The sequence below is a fragment of the Peromyscus leucopus genome, chromosome 3 (genome assembly GCF_004664715.2).
Source record: "Peromyscus leucopus breed LL Stock chromosome 3, UCI_PerLeu_2.1, whole genome shotgun sequence".
Classification (NCBI taxonomy): domain Eukaryota; kingdom Metazoa; phylum Chordata; class Mammalia; order Rodentia; family Cricetidae; genus Peromyscus; species Peromyscus leucopus.
Genome location: NC_051065.1, coordinates 11,826,353 through 11,843,852, shown reverse-complemented (window position 1 = coordinate 11,843,852; position 17,500 = coordinate 11,826,353). Strand labels below are relative to the sequence as shown.

At 34.6% G+C, this 17,500-nt stretch overlaps 1 protein-coding gene across 6 annotated transcripts in view; it reads left to right on the top strand.

Moving 5' to 3' along the window:
* Foxp2 (forkhead box P2) overlaps window positions 1–17,500 on the top strand; it is a 545,581-nt gene that overhangs the window by 520,594 nt on the left and 7,487 nt on the right. For all 6 annotated transcript variants that reach the window (XM_037203509.1, XM_028871779.2, XM_037203507.1 and 3 more), the window contains one exon: window positions 1–35. This exon is cut by the window's left edge and continues 129 nt beyond it. In XM_037203509.1, the coding sequence (XP_037059404.1) occupies window positions 1–35 (35 nt within the window). The remainder of the gene's footprint in view (window positions 36–17,500) is intronic.

The window sequence follows — 17,500 nt, the reverse complement described above, 5'->3', positions numbered from 1 at the left end:
AACAGCAGTCCGGGCTGCTCGCCTCAGCCACACATGTAAGTGTGGTTAACAGATTCCTGAAAGGGATGAAAATATATTCTTTTGCTTCTGAATTTGATATTTTTTTTCTGAAGTTTACCATGGTGTTTAAGTAAAAATGCAAAAGTTTAAGCACAGTTGGTCTGCACCATGCCCATAATATATAAAGTATATCAAAATGGTTGTTCACACATCTTAGAGATTATTCCAAGTACCCTATACTTAGTGTTGATAGCATTCTTCTACAAATTCTTAGTAGTACTCAAGTCCTGTTGGGCATTAAGTACTGTCTATGATGAATAGCCATCATATGGGCCATTATCAGAGTTTGGTTTGTATGGTGTAATATGAATATTTGTGATAGGGTGGGTTTTCATAATTTTTACTACGATTACAGGACTCTAAACCATTTATGAACTGTAGTCAAGACATTGCCCATTTTTATAAACCGTAAAATGCAAAGTTTAACTGTTACCCACAGTTTACACAGAAGCTGGTAAAGTGTAACTTTTTGCCTGTCTTATAAATCAGTGTAATTACATATTCAAGCTTAATTACTGGTGCGTCTGTATTGGCAAGGTTTATATGTTATATTTTATGCAAGACTACGATTCCTATTAATATTTAGCAGCTAACTATATCATTAATTACTCTAAAATCTTTCCCCTACCATCTTTTTAATGGAGCTGAGAGAGTAGAAGTATTAAAAATTGATGTATTGTGGATTTCAGAAAAGTGTATGACACTTTTTAAAATGCCAGGTCTTATTCAGTATTGTCAGGAATATCAGTTTCTTGTTTACTAAAAAGTACTGACCCAGGTAGAAATGAGAATTCCTGGAGAAATAATTACAGCTGAGTGATGAAGTCCATGTGCTTCTTAGATGGTAGGATGATGTTCAAATGTTACGGCTATCCTTCCCTGAGTTACTCTGCAAGCTGCTTAACTTCACATTATTGATACAAGCTTACTCTTTACCTCCATTTTAATATTTTACTCTTTGTGATTTTTTTATGCTTTGTTTTGCTTTGAGACAGTGTCTCACATTTTTGCACAGGCTCATCTTCACATCAGTCCTCCTACCTCAGCCTCCTAAACACTGATGGGATTATAGGCATATGCTACTGCACTGGACTCCTCTATCTCCGATTAAGTATCCAGTCAAGCCCTGAAAGAGATATAGAACCCAGCTATGTACTCATATTCATTGGACTTTTCACTAGTTATTATTTTGTTGATTTTTAAAAAGCCATACAATGTTTGACATATGAATGTCTTTGGGATCATATGCCTAATTAATGTATGGTACTTCACTCTATTGTCTTTGCAAAAACACACTGCAGTCTTTAAAGTGTTTCTCCGGATTCCAAACCATTACTTTTCCAAAATGAAAAAAAGTCGGTCTTTTGGAAGTGTCTTTAGTCATATTAAATAATACAAAAGAAGTGATAAAACACCAAGTAAAAAGAACTTGCATATATGCTCTCGAGACTAGCCGTACTCTAAGCAAGGAAAATGAGCAATCAGATGAAAGTTTTTACATCCTGCATCATCACCCTGTCAGCCATGCAGTGGTAGCTGCAGGCTTTTCCTTCCTGTTGCTCTTCTGACTGTGCTAATACTCACTCCCTGTGCAAATGCTAGAAGAACTCATCTTTAAGAGCCCAACTACAGCTAGATCCTGTTTTTCTCCATTTAAAAAGGGGGAGCTTCTATGAGAGGCATTGGTAAAAGCAGTATGTGGACTGTGGGTGCTCCTTCGTTTGCCCCCATACAGTATGTAAATGCTGATGGGAATCACGTGCAAGAACATGAAGAAGGGAGTGATTTTCACAAGTTTAATTGTCTAGTGCTAAGAATATTAAAATAAAAAATTAATGACTTAATAAAATAGTTTATTAAACATTGTATTTTCGATCCTGAAATAATAATTGGACTAAATAATGGCTTTGTTGAGTTCATAATATTTTTCACTTGACAATTGATAGTTCTGACCATTCAGTTTATTTTTTAATTTAAAGTTTAATCATGAAATATCTATGAGAGAGGAGTATGCAAAAACAATATTAAAAATATATTTTATGTTTGGTGTAGTATCATTATCAATTTGTACAAAATTCATTCAGTTAATGCATTATGTATGTTATACTGACATGAATCAACACATAGGAAAAATACCTGCATTTATTTTCTATAGATGAAGGCAAAGCCTCCCTTTCTTTGTAGGAAACAGATTTCAGAAAAGTTAAAAATTAGAGGAATCCCATACCTTTTCTTTCCCTGAGTAATATAAATGAAAATCAAGTTTGTAATTATCCTGCAAAATATTGAGTCAACATTGATACTTCCAATCTCTCTGTGCTGCTCCATTAACTTTTTGTAGTCTGCTCAGGTGTTAGCAGATAACACCTCAGAATGCTACCATACTTCTAAGGTGCTTATTTGTATGTAAAGAAGCATAAGCATTTGGGGTTTGTTATGAAGCAAGTCAAGGAAAAACTATTTACATGGTTCTATCAATTAAAATTTGCTTGTATCTAATTGAACACAGTTCAGGGAATTTTGAGATCAAATAGAAATGAAAAACCTATTTTATAAAACATTTCTGTAGCATTTTTTGTGTGTTCTGGGGTGAATTCATGCTATATGTTGCTTGGGGGAGGGGATAGCTATGCCAATATTATTATGAAAGAAAGAGTGTAGCTCAACTTGTCACTGTTGGCGCTCCAGCGCCAGACTAGGCACTACACAGTGGGAATGGACAAGTTTTCTTTCCTTGGTTTCTTTTTCTTCCTCTTTTTAGCCTTAACTCTTAATAATACCTACCTCACGAGATTTATGCAAATAAACTGAATGCCTGGAAATAGTGATGTTCCTCATGGTATATACCTACTTAGGTACTGATTGATGGGACCTATTGCAATATCTCATTACAATCTTAAATGAGACTAAAAAAATACAAAACACACTTTGCAGTTTCAATACTTTCTATCCACTACACTACATTTATAGATAGCTTTCCAAAACAGCATCTTTCCTTTTACTCTGACATCTCTTATGTTTCCTGAAGTAAACACCTCATTAAAAATGAGGCAATATAACAGAGAAATTTATTGTATGGAGCTCATTGCTCAGAGTCAGTGGAATAAAGGGTTAGAGGCTTAAGAAAATACTAACTGAAGCTGTTGGCAGTGAACAACTTTAACAGAGAAAATAATACCAACCCAGAATTAGTCACTCATATGCCCAAAAACAGGGAGAATAGGGTTGGACAGGAATTTAGAACACATAGGTAAATACAGAATTTAGACTATATGAAGATGGGACCAGTCTCCTAGGTTACTAAATAGCAAGTTATGGTGTTTGTGTTTGTCAGAGTAGAGTTTGTTCAGTGTTATGGGTTTGGATTTGGTACAGTCAATGTTCTGCTTCAGAAGGCAAACTCTCTGAAATCATATTGTAGGTACCATAGCATGACTATAGTAATGTCAGGATTTTTTTTTTTTTGAATTAGGAGAGATGGGTGCAGAGGATTAATGTTAGCAGGCTCTAGTACCTGTAGCATCTGATTTAAATTAAATGTGAGCAGTGAAAAGCAATGAATTAATCCAAGAAGGCACCTGAGAAAAGACACCTGACTCTATTCTAAGAAGAAAAGGGGGAAAGCTCATAGCCACTCTATGATTCACTGCAAAATAGAAGACATAAGCGAAATGAAAAGTGATGACGTCGTACTTTTGCTTTTGGAGTCTAAGAAATTAAATGTAACACCATAAGTGTTTAGTTTGTTTAGATTTTCATTCAGTTCCATAATAGTGATGTGGTTGAATGGGAGTTTCCACTTGAGTTTGCTAGAGATATGAATGATTAGAATAAAGGAACAGATGTGGGTTGGCTCTGTAAATGTTTGGAGATACCAAGTTTTCCCACATAGTCCACTTTTCTTTTCTAGTACTGTTCTTACACTACAAAATTTTGGTTCTGCAAAAGAAAGTTTTTCCAAATAAACTAGTTTTTGTCTCAAACTGTTTGCTTTTCCACCCTGTATTTTGTTTCAACTTTGTCTTACATAAATTTTACCTCTCCTTGTTACAATGATCTTATTTCCCAGAAGGCTTTTCCAATTAATTTTTCTGTCAGAACCTAACCTCAGGTTCTTGCTTCCAAATGACTGGCTCCCTGTACCATTCCTGAGCCAAAAATGTTGCATCTGAGTGTGCATGAGGCATGCGTGCCTATTCTGCAGCTATCCCTAGGTTAATGCCAAATTTCTTAAGAATGGTTGTTATGTTTTAGACAAATGGCCAGATCATTGGAAACAGCTTAGTTTCACAAAGCAATACCTACAGGAATAAAATCCATGATCCATCTAGACCCCCGGAGAGGGAAAATCAAAATTTTAGATCAATAAATAGCTCTAATGTTCCAGTTTGTGAATGCTAAGCAGTGTAGGGATCCAAACTCAGGCCTTCATGCTTGTGCACCCAAAACTTCTACCAAGTAAACTACTTCCTCGGTCCTTTGATTTTTTTTTTAAATCTCTATTTTCTGGCACTGTTTAAAGAGTTTTCAGACCATCCACTTTATGACCAAGTGTAAAGGATGCTTTCTACTTTATATAGGTACCTAATTTTTTTTTTGGGGGGGGATTATTTTCAAAGTTAGATAGATGCGATGTTTACACTGCAGTAATTTCAACTTAATGTCTTCTCGCATTTGTTAAACTTAAAAAAGAAGAAGATATTCAGACCAGAACTGAAAGATGAACCCCTACTGTTAGAAGTAGTTCACATGCTTTCTCTTTCCAATCCGAGGCCAACAGTGGTGTTTAATGATGAAGTCACAATAATTATCACAGCCCCACTGTTTCTTCCCAGTTAAACAATGATTGCTCCACATTCTCAATGAGTTGGGTCAAACTTGCCATCTCTTGTGCAACCTTAAATGAGATCCCCATTTTTGCATGTTCCAATCTTGTATCAAGAGATCAAAATGAAGGTTCTCCCTAGTTGTCTCTGTATTGAGGCCTTTAGGCCCCAAGTTGCCTATTTCCATGGGGTTTTCCTTCTGATGATTAGTGTTTTCTACTGCTGAATTTTCAGGTAACTTCTTACAAGTTATTTCTTAGCCCCTTTATTCTCCTATTAGTTAAAAGTTCTCTTTGCTAAATATTTAATTTTGATTGCAAGTGATTATTAATTTCTTCTTGTGGGACAAAATACCTGAGTCTGAGTTCTAATGATATACTATAGAGGAAATTACTATATTGTATGTAAGGTTAGAAAAATGGATTTGTTGTGTCTTTAGAAGGCAAACTTTGGGGCTTAAGAACCATGTGTGTCATGTAAAAGGAGTATGTGTTGGTGGATGATTGTGATGAGGTCATATTTGCCTCCATGGCCAGTGTGTAGTCTATGAACCTTCAAAGTTTCTAAGTCACACATGTCTCAATCATCTTGGCAGCATCTTTGGCTCTGGGAGAGATTCAAGAGGTTGTAAAACTCACCCCAATAGATTATACTACAGCCTCTTCTGTCTCTAACAGTTGGTCACAAAGATAGCTAAAAGGGTTCACCAGGTCCCCATTTTCGAACATGATGCTGAGACTAGATCATGAGACGTCATAAAACACGATATTCAAATAGATAATGTTTCTTTTGTTACCCAATTTTTATTCCTTTCCTTAAACTTTAAATTTACAGATCCTATTCCTTTGGTTGGTGATATTTTACACAAAAATTCCCACAAATGTTAGGTCTCCCCATGAACAAAAGCATTTGAAAATGATGTGGCTCTAAATTTGAAAAAAAAAAAAAGTTAAAAATGACTGATAATCTGAGTTTGAAAAAAAAAAAAAGTTAAAAATGACTGATAATCTGAGCCAGGCATTCTCACTCATTGTTTTTGCTCCTGTGAAGACAGTATTATTTTGCTGCTGTTATGGGCCTTTATGTTGTGTTATGAAGTTCTGGGGGAAAAAAGTACTTGGCTTCACATGTGTGTTCACAGATTTTTCTCATTAACACTGTTCCAGTCATCTTTAATTTTTATCCCCTAACCTTTTTAGTCCTCTTGTAATTTTTGTTCTGATTTAATTCCATTTTTATTTAATGTCTAAACTTTTTCATTAACTTTGCTAGTTAGCTTTGAGATCGCTTTCCAAAATGACTGTGCAGAACTCATGATGATGCCAGCTCTTTATCATCTCATCTCCTTTGTCAAGTGCTACAAGTATGGATCAGTAGCTCTTGTTCTTTTTGACATTATTCCAGTCCCTGTATGTGGCACTTACAACTCATTCTAGTTCCTCTTAATAAAAAGATCCTACCAGAGGTACAGTATCTTCTGCTAAAATGTCTGATACCCCCACCGTGCCAATTGTGGAAATTTGTGGGTTCCTATAGGGTTTTGAAGGTTTTTATAGAACTTTAGAGATGTTATCTGACATCCATGGTGTGAAATCCCACAATTTAGGCTAAGTGTGTCAGACGACTTTAGCTGACAGTCCTGTAGCGTACTGATTCAGTTTTATATCTAAAGTGGGCGTTTGTTAGAAGATACATGTTCCTTTTCTCTGCCATTTGAGGAGCCATGGAAAATTTCTGTCTCTAAGGGGCAAAAAATCATTCACTAAATGGTTAAAGAACAAATATTGCTTGTATATTATTTTTCATACTTCTAGAAAACAGAAAAGAGTAAATAATATACATATACCCCCAAATTTTAAATTTAGCTTTTGAAAGAGGACTTAGGAAGTAGACATAGTTTACCTCTTTTAAAGAAATTAAAGTTTACCATTTATTTAAATTATTAATAATATTTCAACATGAATAAATGCAGCTTAAAGCACAAGGATACATAAGCAGTATCTATTATTAGGACAGAATTAACTAATGGGTAGAGGGTGGATGGATGGATAGATAGATAGATAGATAGATAGATAGATAGATAGATGATAGACAGACATTAATGTGATTTATATAAGCAACAGAAATCAAACTGTTTAATGTCACTAGAGAAGATGAATGTTTCTTATATTGTTCTTCAGTAGCATGAGCTAAACATTTAAATACAAAAGGATAGACAGTCAAGGGTCATGCTGTATTATCTTACTGTTGATAAGTTTATACTACAACATTAAAGCCACAGTCCTTTTGGTAATTAACAAATCAGAAAAAGAGATGATGCACCAGGTTCATAACAGATTAATATTGCTTTCATTTTCTATTCTATTCTCATGTTTTACAGGGTATAATAATACATGCTTAGGAGACAACTGAAGTTTGAATCAGTCTAGTGATTTAGTCTGAGTAAGGCTTTAGGCCCACCAAAGCAGTCAGTCTCAAAGACTAGACAGATCTAATAACATGAACCATGTGAAGGCCAGGTGGAAATCAATGCCTGCAAAGATAACCTAGGTGACAACTTCACTAGGAGCCAACTGAGGAGAACATTTTTGCTGGGAGACTGGCAGTGGAAAAAATAAGCAATAGTCAGGGCAAGCAGGGAAGCCACCTACCCATGGGGCAGTCTGAACCCTAAGTGCAACTATCAGATTGTGAGATCAAGACCTTCAAGAAGTCAGAATCCAAGAAGTCAAGTTACGTTAGATAAGAACTTGTACATATAGCCCATGAAGGCTGCATCCTGCTTTTGCAGACTAAAGAATGGTTCAAGGAGTAAGGCCAAAGAGATTTCAGAGGGTGGGATGTGTTCTAAGCAGAGTTGGGACAGCCAAAAAGAAGCACTACTTGCTAAGTAAGTGTCAAGATCTGAGCTTTGTTATTATTTCTCTTAATAACAATGAGGAATGCAAGAGTCCTTAGACCTGTGGTTGAAATTTTATGCAAATCATACATGTAAGAAACACAGACTGTTCAAGGACTAGTGTACATCCATAGGCAACATAAAAATCCTCTGAAATTAAGAGTAATTTGCAATCAAATACTAAAATACCTACATTGTTAAAAGAGAAAAATTGGCTTGTTAAGTATACTAATATTAAAATGCAATCCTAGTGTGTCAAATTTAAAAATAGAATTGATTTGTTTCTGTCTAGCAGATATGGAAGTTATTGGGGTATCGTGGCAAAGGTGAACTCTGCGTGGTACATTTGGGATGGAGGAACACTGGTCCACTCCAAGCTTTCGTTCCCTCTTCTCGGTCATACATTTCCTTCAAGAGAAATATTTTCATTTTCACCACGAAAAAAGGAGGAGGAACTTTATTTCTGTAGGACTGGTGTAATGCTTCTGACTAGAGGAAGTAGCTATAGAGAATTCTTCATATAACAATAGGGCTTGATCCATTCAACACCAGATACAGTCCGGTATTATCTTAATCTACAAAAATACTCAACAGTAGAGTAAGGTAATGTTTCAAAAATGAAATACATTAAGAAAGATTTGTTTTATAACTTCTTAGTTGGTGAAATGAGAATGAGATGTTTTTTAATCCTGGTTGTTGTAATAATATTGTCATTCCTCCATCTGCACTGAAAAATTAAGTGTTTCTCTAAAATGTCCTCAAGTTTATACTATAAAAGTCTACCTGTTACTGACAAATTTAGGAATATGCTTTGAAAGGATAAAATCTCAAGTACAATGACATATTCTCTATGACCAGAAATACACTGACATTAGCCTGGGCAGCTCTTGTTTTGTAAAATTTTACCAAATGGTTTCCTCTTTCTTTTAAAAAATAAACATTTTATTTGAAATTTTAATTTTCTTCTCTATAATACGTTAGATAAGCTCTTTTTCCTAAACAAGATACCAACAATTTTTCTCTAAAAGGCATTATTTTTCATTTCAAACAGACTATACGAACACAGATCTCTAAATTTGCAATTTTTACTCATTTACAATCAATTCAATGGATGTTACCTATCCAAAAGAATCAAATATAAACGATTGTTCTTGTGAAATTAATTCTATCTTAAAGAATTTTGTATTTATATTTTAGAATTTTATATATGCAAAACATTTACATGGGAAGTAAGAGGGTTTTGTAATTAGCAAATAGAACTGAAAGGAAATGTATTTAGACAAATATGAAATTGACAGACTGCTAATTGTATGCATTGCTTATTTTAATAGCCTACGTATCAATGGTTATTGTCATTGGTTTGACAGCCTGTACTGCATACTGAGGGGATTGTAGTTATTTAAGAGAAACCCCCACTTTGCTCTTGAATTTTCCTTGACTAGAAAATTGCTATGTTATTTTATGAAATAAAGAGCACCTATGAAATCAATGTACATCATATGTCCATAGTGAGTCTATTCTGATATTTTTTAATTTTATTAATCACTAGTTAGGACACAAGTGAATAAAGGGCAGGAATGAATTGTATGACTGTGAACTTTTTCTCTTGGAGTTTCATATCTCACTTATGTAAAAGTATTCAAATGACAATTAGTATGTATAAACAGCTAATACAGTTTCAGAGTATACTTGTGAATATTATCTGAGAAGTAATGCTTTACAGCAATGATACACAATTCTGGGACAGGGGCATGTTGTACCTTTCTTTTAGGAGATATACTGTGTTAAATATATTTAAAATGTTCTCAACTAACTAGGACATATGAATAAAGGTTATAAGGTAATACTCTAGAATGAGTAAACCACATAAAATTTTTCAGTCTTTTGTAACATTAGTCTTGTACATCATTCATTGATATAATTTTTACTGAAATCTTCCATATCGTAGGTATGGGCCAAAAATTTTTCTTCACAGTATTTGTTGACATATATTATGCATTTTAAGACTTCATGTTTTATCACTAGTTTCAGAGAGTACATATGCATATACACTAACATTGCATACAAAGAGCTAGACAGACTGATTGATTGATTCACTGATGATCAATATGATGTGATTGTATGTGTACTGGTGATTGAACTCAGACACATTCGGGAGCAAGCTTTGCAACACTGAGCTCTCATGCCAAGCTTTATGGTCTAATCACATTTACATTGTATCATTGAGTCTCTCATAAACCCACAGCAACATATAAATACTTTAGTCATTATATTTGATAATACTGGCATAATCAAAATTGAGAAAGCACTACTAAGATGCTAGTCTGACCTCCATTGACTTAAGTGGATTTTGAATATTCCAGCTTAAGAAACTCTATGGAGAGAACTTACTCATTCAAAAGAAAACCAGGAAGAGTTTATAGGACCATTAACTTAGTCTTGAACAAGGATAAAGTGAAGAAAATTTACATTCCTCTAGGGATTAGGCTGTGTGACCACAATCTAAAAAGATAAACTTTCCTCTTGTAATGTGACTCTGCTGTAGGGTGCAGGCAAACATTAACATTTCTTCTGCCTTCACTGATGCCTTAGGTCCTTATAATTTTCACAACAAAAGGAGCAACACGTTCCTTTAGGCAACAAGTCAGTGTATTAATGTAACTTGTCCTCTGTGGTTTGAAAATATGCATTTACTGAGTGTTGCTGTAAAACTGAGCGATTAACTAGAATAAAAAAATCAACTGCTACTTTGCAGATCCCTCAAATAAGGCAAGCTGAATTCTTTTTTTTTTTTTTTGAACAATCACAAATGAGCACTTAGTAGTGAAACATACCCTACATGATACAGTCTGAGTTTTTCCATCCGCTGAGTACATAGGTCATTACAGAAACCAAAACAAAGGGATGAAGAAAGCTTTCTTGTGCACAGAGGGTTAAAACAACTTCATGAAGTGTGTAGTTGTCAGCTAAGTTTAGCATAAAATCAGTTTTGAGATTGAGTTTTATGGAAATTACTGATACTTGACTGTTTATTTGCCTACATAAATCACAATTTAAGTGACTCAGTTCAGTTTTAGGGCAGTGTGTGAAAAGAATGGAGATGTGACTAAACCATAGCTTCTCATTCTGACCACCCCTGTTCTTCAGCATTGGCCAGGCCACCAGGCGAAGCACAGGTTTAGAAGATTGGGAAGGAGTTTGGGCACCAGGTCTTAGAGTTGGTTAATCTCTGAAATCCTGATAAGACACGTGCATTTTTAAAATGTGGAGAGAAGGCATTTAGCAAGCCCCTCAAGAGTATGGGTTACATACTTCTTCAAAGGCTTGTTTCTTAGGAAGTTCTGGATAAAGACTGTCAATGATAATAATGTACTAGAACTGATTTGGAAAGCTTATGTCATAAAAACTGGTAACTATTAGAATAGATAGATCTGTTTAAAGTAATTTGAATATTTCACTATATAATAAAACAACTGCATAAACATACAAGGTTCCTTACATGTCAGTTAAAAATTATGTATATTTAATGTTTATTTTTAAAATTCAAGCAGCACCCTTTTTCTCTTTTGCTACTTTGCTGTAGAAAAATGATTTTTTTCCATTTGAGAAAGCAAAATTTAATGCCTTCCATTTTCATAAATTAAACCTATTCATTTATTTTATATCCCAACCAAAGTTTCCTCCTCTTTCTTCCCTTCCATCCCCTTGCCCCGCCTCCCTTCTGCCAGCCCACCCCTTGCAATCAATCCCTCTTCTGTTTCTGCTCATAAAGGGGCAGGCCTCCCCTGGGTATCAACAAAGCATATAAAGTTGAGGCAGGACCCAGCTCCTGCCCTTCTACCAATGCTGGGCAAGGCAACCCAGTGAATGCCCTTTTCTTTTAAGCATTCATTCAAAAACTTTTTTCCTTAAAATGGCATAAGAACACAAACTGAAAATTAGATATAAGTAATGTTTCCAGAGAGCATGAATCAATGTTATGGCTGCTGTTGTTGCCTCTAGCAGGAGAATCACCGAGATTTGTGGTGAACTTCACCTCCAGTATCTGCTATCTTCACTAATACTGAAGCCCTCTGAGGTCACACCCACACCTCCTTATAAACAAAAATAAATAAATATATATAAAACTCCATCAGCGTCACATGTGAGATCATGAGCTTTCCCTGTGCCGTCAGTAGAGTACAGAAGAAAGCCTTGCACATACACATAAAGAGCCACAAAATGCAACCTGCAGCCTAAATTCCTCTTTCCCTCCATTTCTAGTGCCCTATTTGCCCTGGCTGTCGGTATCTTATCATACTGCATTGGTAAGCGCGTGACTGTAACCTTCCTCTCACAGTTCTACACTGGGTTGATGCAGTGCAAAACAATCCTAACTTCAACTGTTTCACTTCTCTACTCTCAAATTGTCAATAGCCTTCCGCTGAAAGCACAGAAACATTCACTTTCTGTGATGCAGATAAAAGGCTCTTCACTCTCTGATCTTGTTCTAATTTCCTAACTTTTTATTATTATATGAGAAAGCCCCCATTTTTGATAATTTGACTTCGATAATTTATGTAAGACTCTTTCCCCCCCATTTCCACTCTGTCCTTTCTTTTTTCCTCTGTGTGACAATTTCCAAATACTTCAAAGCCTATTCAAACACACACACACACACACACACACACACACACCCTAAAAATCATCATAGTTTATATTCTCAGAGTCTGTCTTCCCTTCCTTAATATTTTCTCTACTATGATATCCATCACTCTTTTTGTTGTACCATATTTAATTGTTTATGTTTTATTTCCTCTATGAGATTGAAAATTATGAGAACTGGAGATAAAGAGATGGCTCAACACTTAAGAGCACTTGTTCTTTCAGAGGACCTGGGTTCAATTCCCAACACTCAAATGGTAGGTCATGACCATCCATAATGCCGATTCTCAGGGATCTGATTCCCTCTGCTGGTATCCATGGGAACCGGACACACATGTGCTGTACATACGTCCATTTGGGCAGAACACTCACACACATAAAATTTTTTTAAAAAGTCTAAAAACACACAGTTGTTGAAAGGGACTTGTGAGAACAGGAATCATAGTCCCCGTCTCCCCTCTTCCCCATGTTTATACATATATTGAATGCTTTATTTTTCTGCAAAATGAGAGATAACTTTTATTTGCCTAGAAGTACTAGATGGCTTTATTTTTGATTTTGTTAGGAAATAATAATGGGTATTATATCTTGCCAACATTAATTGAATCTTTCCAAACAAAGATTTAAAGACTTCTCAAATATTTTTAACCCACCAAGTAGGTGGGTTAAAATTACATCAAATTGTGATGTATCATGCTTTCTTCAAGCAGGAAAATTAAATCATTGCTTTCCTATAGTAACTGCTAAATGGTGAACTAAAATGGAGTTGTTGAATTCAATGTCTCTCCTTTATGGACAGAATAATTCTAAAGCATTCATAAGAAAGTACTATATTCTAGTTTGAAGAAATATCCATTATTAACTGAATAAATAATTGATTCTAAAAATCAAAGTTGAAGTTACTTTAATATCCACTTATAAGTACCTGCCATATTTTCACTGGTTTGGAAGCATTATGACATTGATTACTTAGGCAGATCTTACTACACTTCTACCCTTCTAACCCAAGGCTTGTGTTATTTTCTCTAATAATATGGATATCTTATAAAGACAGGCAAAAAAATGGCTGGGAAGTGCATTTAATCTTAACACCTGTGCTTCTACCTGCGTATATTACAAATAAGTCCACTAAATATTCTTTGTTTAAGGTCTCATAAATGAAACAATGAAAATCGGTAAACCCAATTAGAATGTTTTGGTGTGTTTATAACATCTCAGCAAAGGTTTTAGATATATTCAGTGTTTCAATTGCTATGTATTTTATTCCTATAAACTGTTATAATATATTCTTTTGAATTAGCATCCACTTTATTAGTATGTTTTGCCAGGACTGAAGTTTAATGTACAGGACAATTGAAATCTAGAAACAGAAGAAAGCAGTACATACATTTCATTACACTAGGGCATGTGTTGTGATAAATGCCTAGATCTTCAAGACCAGGAAGAGTTTTATAAGCAAAAGGACCAACAACTACAATCATGTCTGTCTTAACATGTCCTTGTTTTATTCTCTTGAGTAAATGCCACCAAGTATGTGTATGTATATATATATATATATATATATATATATATATATATATATTAATGGATTAGAATAATTCGCAGAGGGAAATAATCTCTCCCACCTGTAAACTCCTGTATCTGTTCATTACTCCTTTCCTTAGGAACTTTATTCTTGGCCAAACTAGGATTTTTGAGTATATATTTCTCCCGTTATAGATTATTGGTTTTAGATAGATAGAAAAAGCACACAGTGTCTTACTTATGCCAACATTCAATAAAGTTTTGTTAAATTACTGTTAGCAAGGGGAAATATTGATAATGTTATCTGATTTCCTAATGAAAGTAATACTGAAGCTTTTTTAACTTTTTTCATTCGATATATTTTTATCCAGTTTTCCCTCCCACAGCTCTTCCCAGACTCTCCCCCCCCTCCATACTGCCACAACTTTAAATTCTCTCTCTCTCTTACCCCTCCGCTGTTTCTCAAAAAAAGAAAGAAAGAAAAACAAAAAAGAACAAGAAATGAGCAAACAAACAAAAAACCCACAAAAAACAAAATGAAAAGACCAATAAGACATAAAATGCCCAAACAAAGCAACATATGATTGAAGCATTGACATCCTTACAGATACAGGGAATTTGATTCAATCATGAGTATAATGGAATTTCTGGCAGAAAAATTTATTTTCTAATAGACATATAATATATAATATACATAAAAATTGCTATGTTTCTTAAAATTTGCATTTTAATCTATTCCAGGTTTCCCTAGCTCAATGTGTATTATCAGAACTGGGTAAGCCCCAATGTGCACAGCAAATGTGATACAAGCCTGGACCACTCAATGCATGTATATTAATGATTTTAATGACAAGCTAATGATGAGCCCGGTGATGGATGACTGAGGAGAATAAATGTAGAAGCTCTCTGGGCAGAGCATGTCGATGCTGGCTCCTCTCCTTTGAAATTAGCTTTCCATGTGGTGTAAAATGATCTGAGACGTGACCTGAGCTTTTGCCTTAGCATTGTGGTGTTCAGGATGTGTTCGTTAATCATTCTTTTGAGTAATTATAGTAACAAACTGTGTTATTTATTTCATTTCCTTATTCTTTTAAGAAAAGGCAGCTCATTATTACTGGCATCTAACATGTATACCACAAGTAATTTCTTTTGTTTTGTTTTATGATATTTCTGAGTTATTCATAAATATTTTACTCTGGAGAGAAAGATTAAAATATTCTTTAGGAAAAGGAATGTATATGGATGTTTCATCATCACTTCCTGTGTTTATAACATACCTTCTTTCATGAAAAGAAATAAAGTTTTACATATATTGTGACACTATTAATATTTATCAATCACTTGTGTCATGGAATCACATTATTCACATTTTTGCATATACACAGACAGTCATTTACTTTTGTAGCAACTGTAAAAGACAGAATTCTTTTGTGTCTCTTGCCTATGGATTTTAAAAAATGGGTTCAATCAGATTACAGTAGCTTTGTTGACTATTAGGAGAAGAGCTCGGCTTCAAACCCAAGCATTCTGCCCCCGGAGCCCACTATATTCTCAAGCACCTAGCCATTACCGCATGACTGAAGATTACCAATGAGCCAGCTAAACTGTCCAGTATTCCTTATGCTATGTTCTCAAATTAATCAAAATACTAAATACATGAAAATCTATTGTGCTGAATGACTCGCTTGTAATTAAACCCCTTCAGATGATTCCACCTGAATGAAAAATCTGTAATGAGGCACTGGATGTTTCTCAGTCTTCTTTCTTTTAAAATCAGTGTAAAGGAAACTCTTACTGATGTGAAGATAATTTATTCAATCAGCTATATTAACTAGGGCTTGTTATGTGTAGGTCTCCTCATCTATATACTTCACAATCGTTCATTGGCCTTGAGTAGGGTTTGAGAATTAGTTCCAGCTATTTCCTGTATTCAAACACTTGAATATCCCTGTCTTGAGAAACAGAAACTTTAAGTAAAATATTCTTATGCTTGATGAAATTTTGTGATTCAGAGGTTTGGAATATCAGCATAAGCAATTTAAAAAATGCTTTAGAGGGTTCAAGGAGAAGATCAGTATCATTTGGATGGGTCAGGTAGTCTATAAGGAGTTAAGTCTATATGCATCATTCCTTAATAATAGGGATGGTGTTATTAGATAGGTTATTGTATGGAAGGGAATTCCAGGCTGTAAGTGTGTTGATAGTGAAGTACAGCTGAGTGAGCAGGAGCACAATGGTATGGAGAAGAAATTAAGAGCAGTGTTTTGAGGAGGATGATTTGAGTATCAATGTAACTTGTTATTTAGAAATAGTATTTCATATAAGTAAATTAATATTAGATAATAGGTTGCTGGGAATACTGCAGTGTATTATTTTAATTTTTGCCAACACCCATATCTAAATTTAGGTGTGTATCCTGGTTAGGACAATGATGTTGTAGAAAAAATTACATATTAAAATTTTCTTAAGATGCTAGGAATATAACTTTGTAGTTATTCTTTTACAAAATTTGTTGCTTAGGTTTTGATAATGCATTCTTCTTGTTATTCTTCTTTATTGTGAACTTGGGGACTTTCCATAATGTTCTTTATTTAAATAAAAGGCCCAAAAGAAAACACAAATAGGCCTGATGGTGGAAGTGAAGGAACAGGAAGCGGTCAGTGAGGGCTTTCTGGGTCTCCTCAGAGTCCCAAGACTGTGATACAAGAGGCCAAGTCCTCAGCTAAAAGGATAGGAAGTTCTAAATGAGAAAAAAAAGATTTAGTACAATGCCCTCCAATGTGCTGACATCAAATTTGCTATTATTCTACCTCAGCCTCCTGAGTGCTGAAATTCCAGACATGCACCTTGATGCCTCGTTTATATATTTTGATAGTTATATAAATCTGGAAATAGCTATTTAAACTTGAAAGTTTTGAATATACACAGGTCATTTACCAGACATAGTTAGGAAAAAGATAACTATTATACTAACCTTAGGAGTTTATTCTAATTATCCCCAGTACTTGGGGTTTGCTATTCACTAAAATGTTCTGAATCCTAGATTAAATTGGGAAAATCTAAAATTATAAATACAACTTATAACTATTATTAAATCAAAATGTCATTTTTATAAAAGTCATTAAATTAATATGAACTTTCAAAAGTAATCTCATTAGATCATTTCATCTGTATATTTTAGAGAGGACTTGGGGAATATTAGCATTGAATTTAATAAATGCTTAAAGTTCTAGACACAGTGCATAGTACCATAACAACTAGTTGTTTCACCCATCGTTTTATTCAAACTGATAGATAGTTCAATGAAACAAGAGTTGAGTTGTAAATTTTCTTAGTCTCAACAGTTGCATGTGTCTTTAAAGTGATCCTCACAGTATGTTTCTATAGCTTCAGTGTAGTGGGTAGCTGTTCCAGCTTTCAGGCTTTTACTATTCTGAAGTCACCTTGGGGAATAGGCATGCAGCACACTTATGTGTAAGTAGAGTTTCCCTTTCCTCCACTGATGCACATTTTCCTAATTACACACATTGTCAATTTACAAATCAAC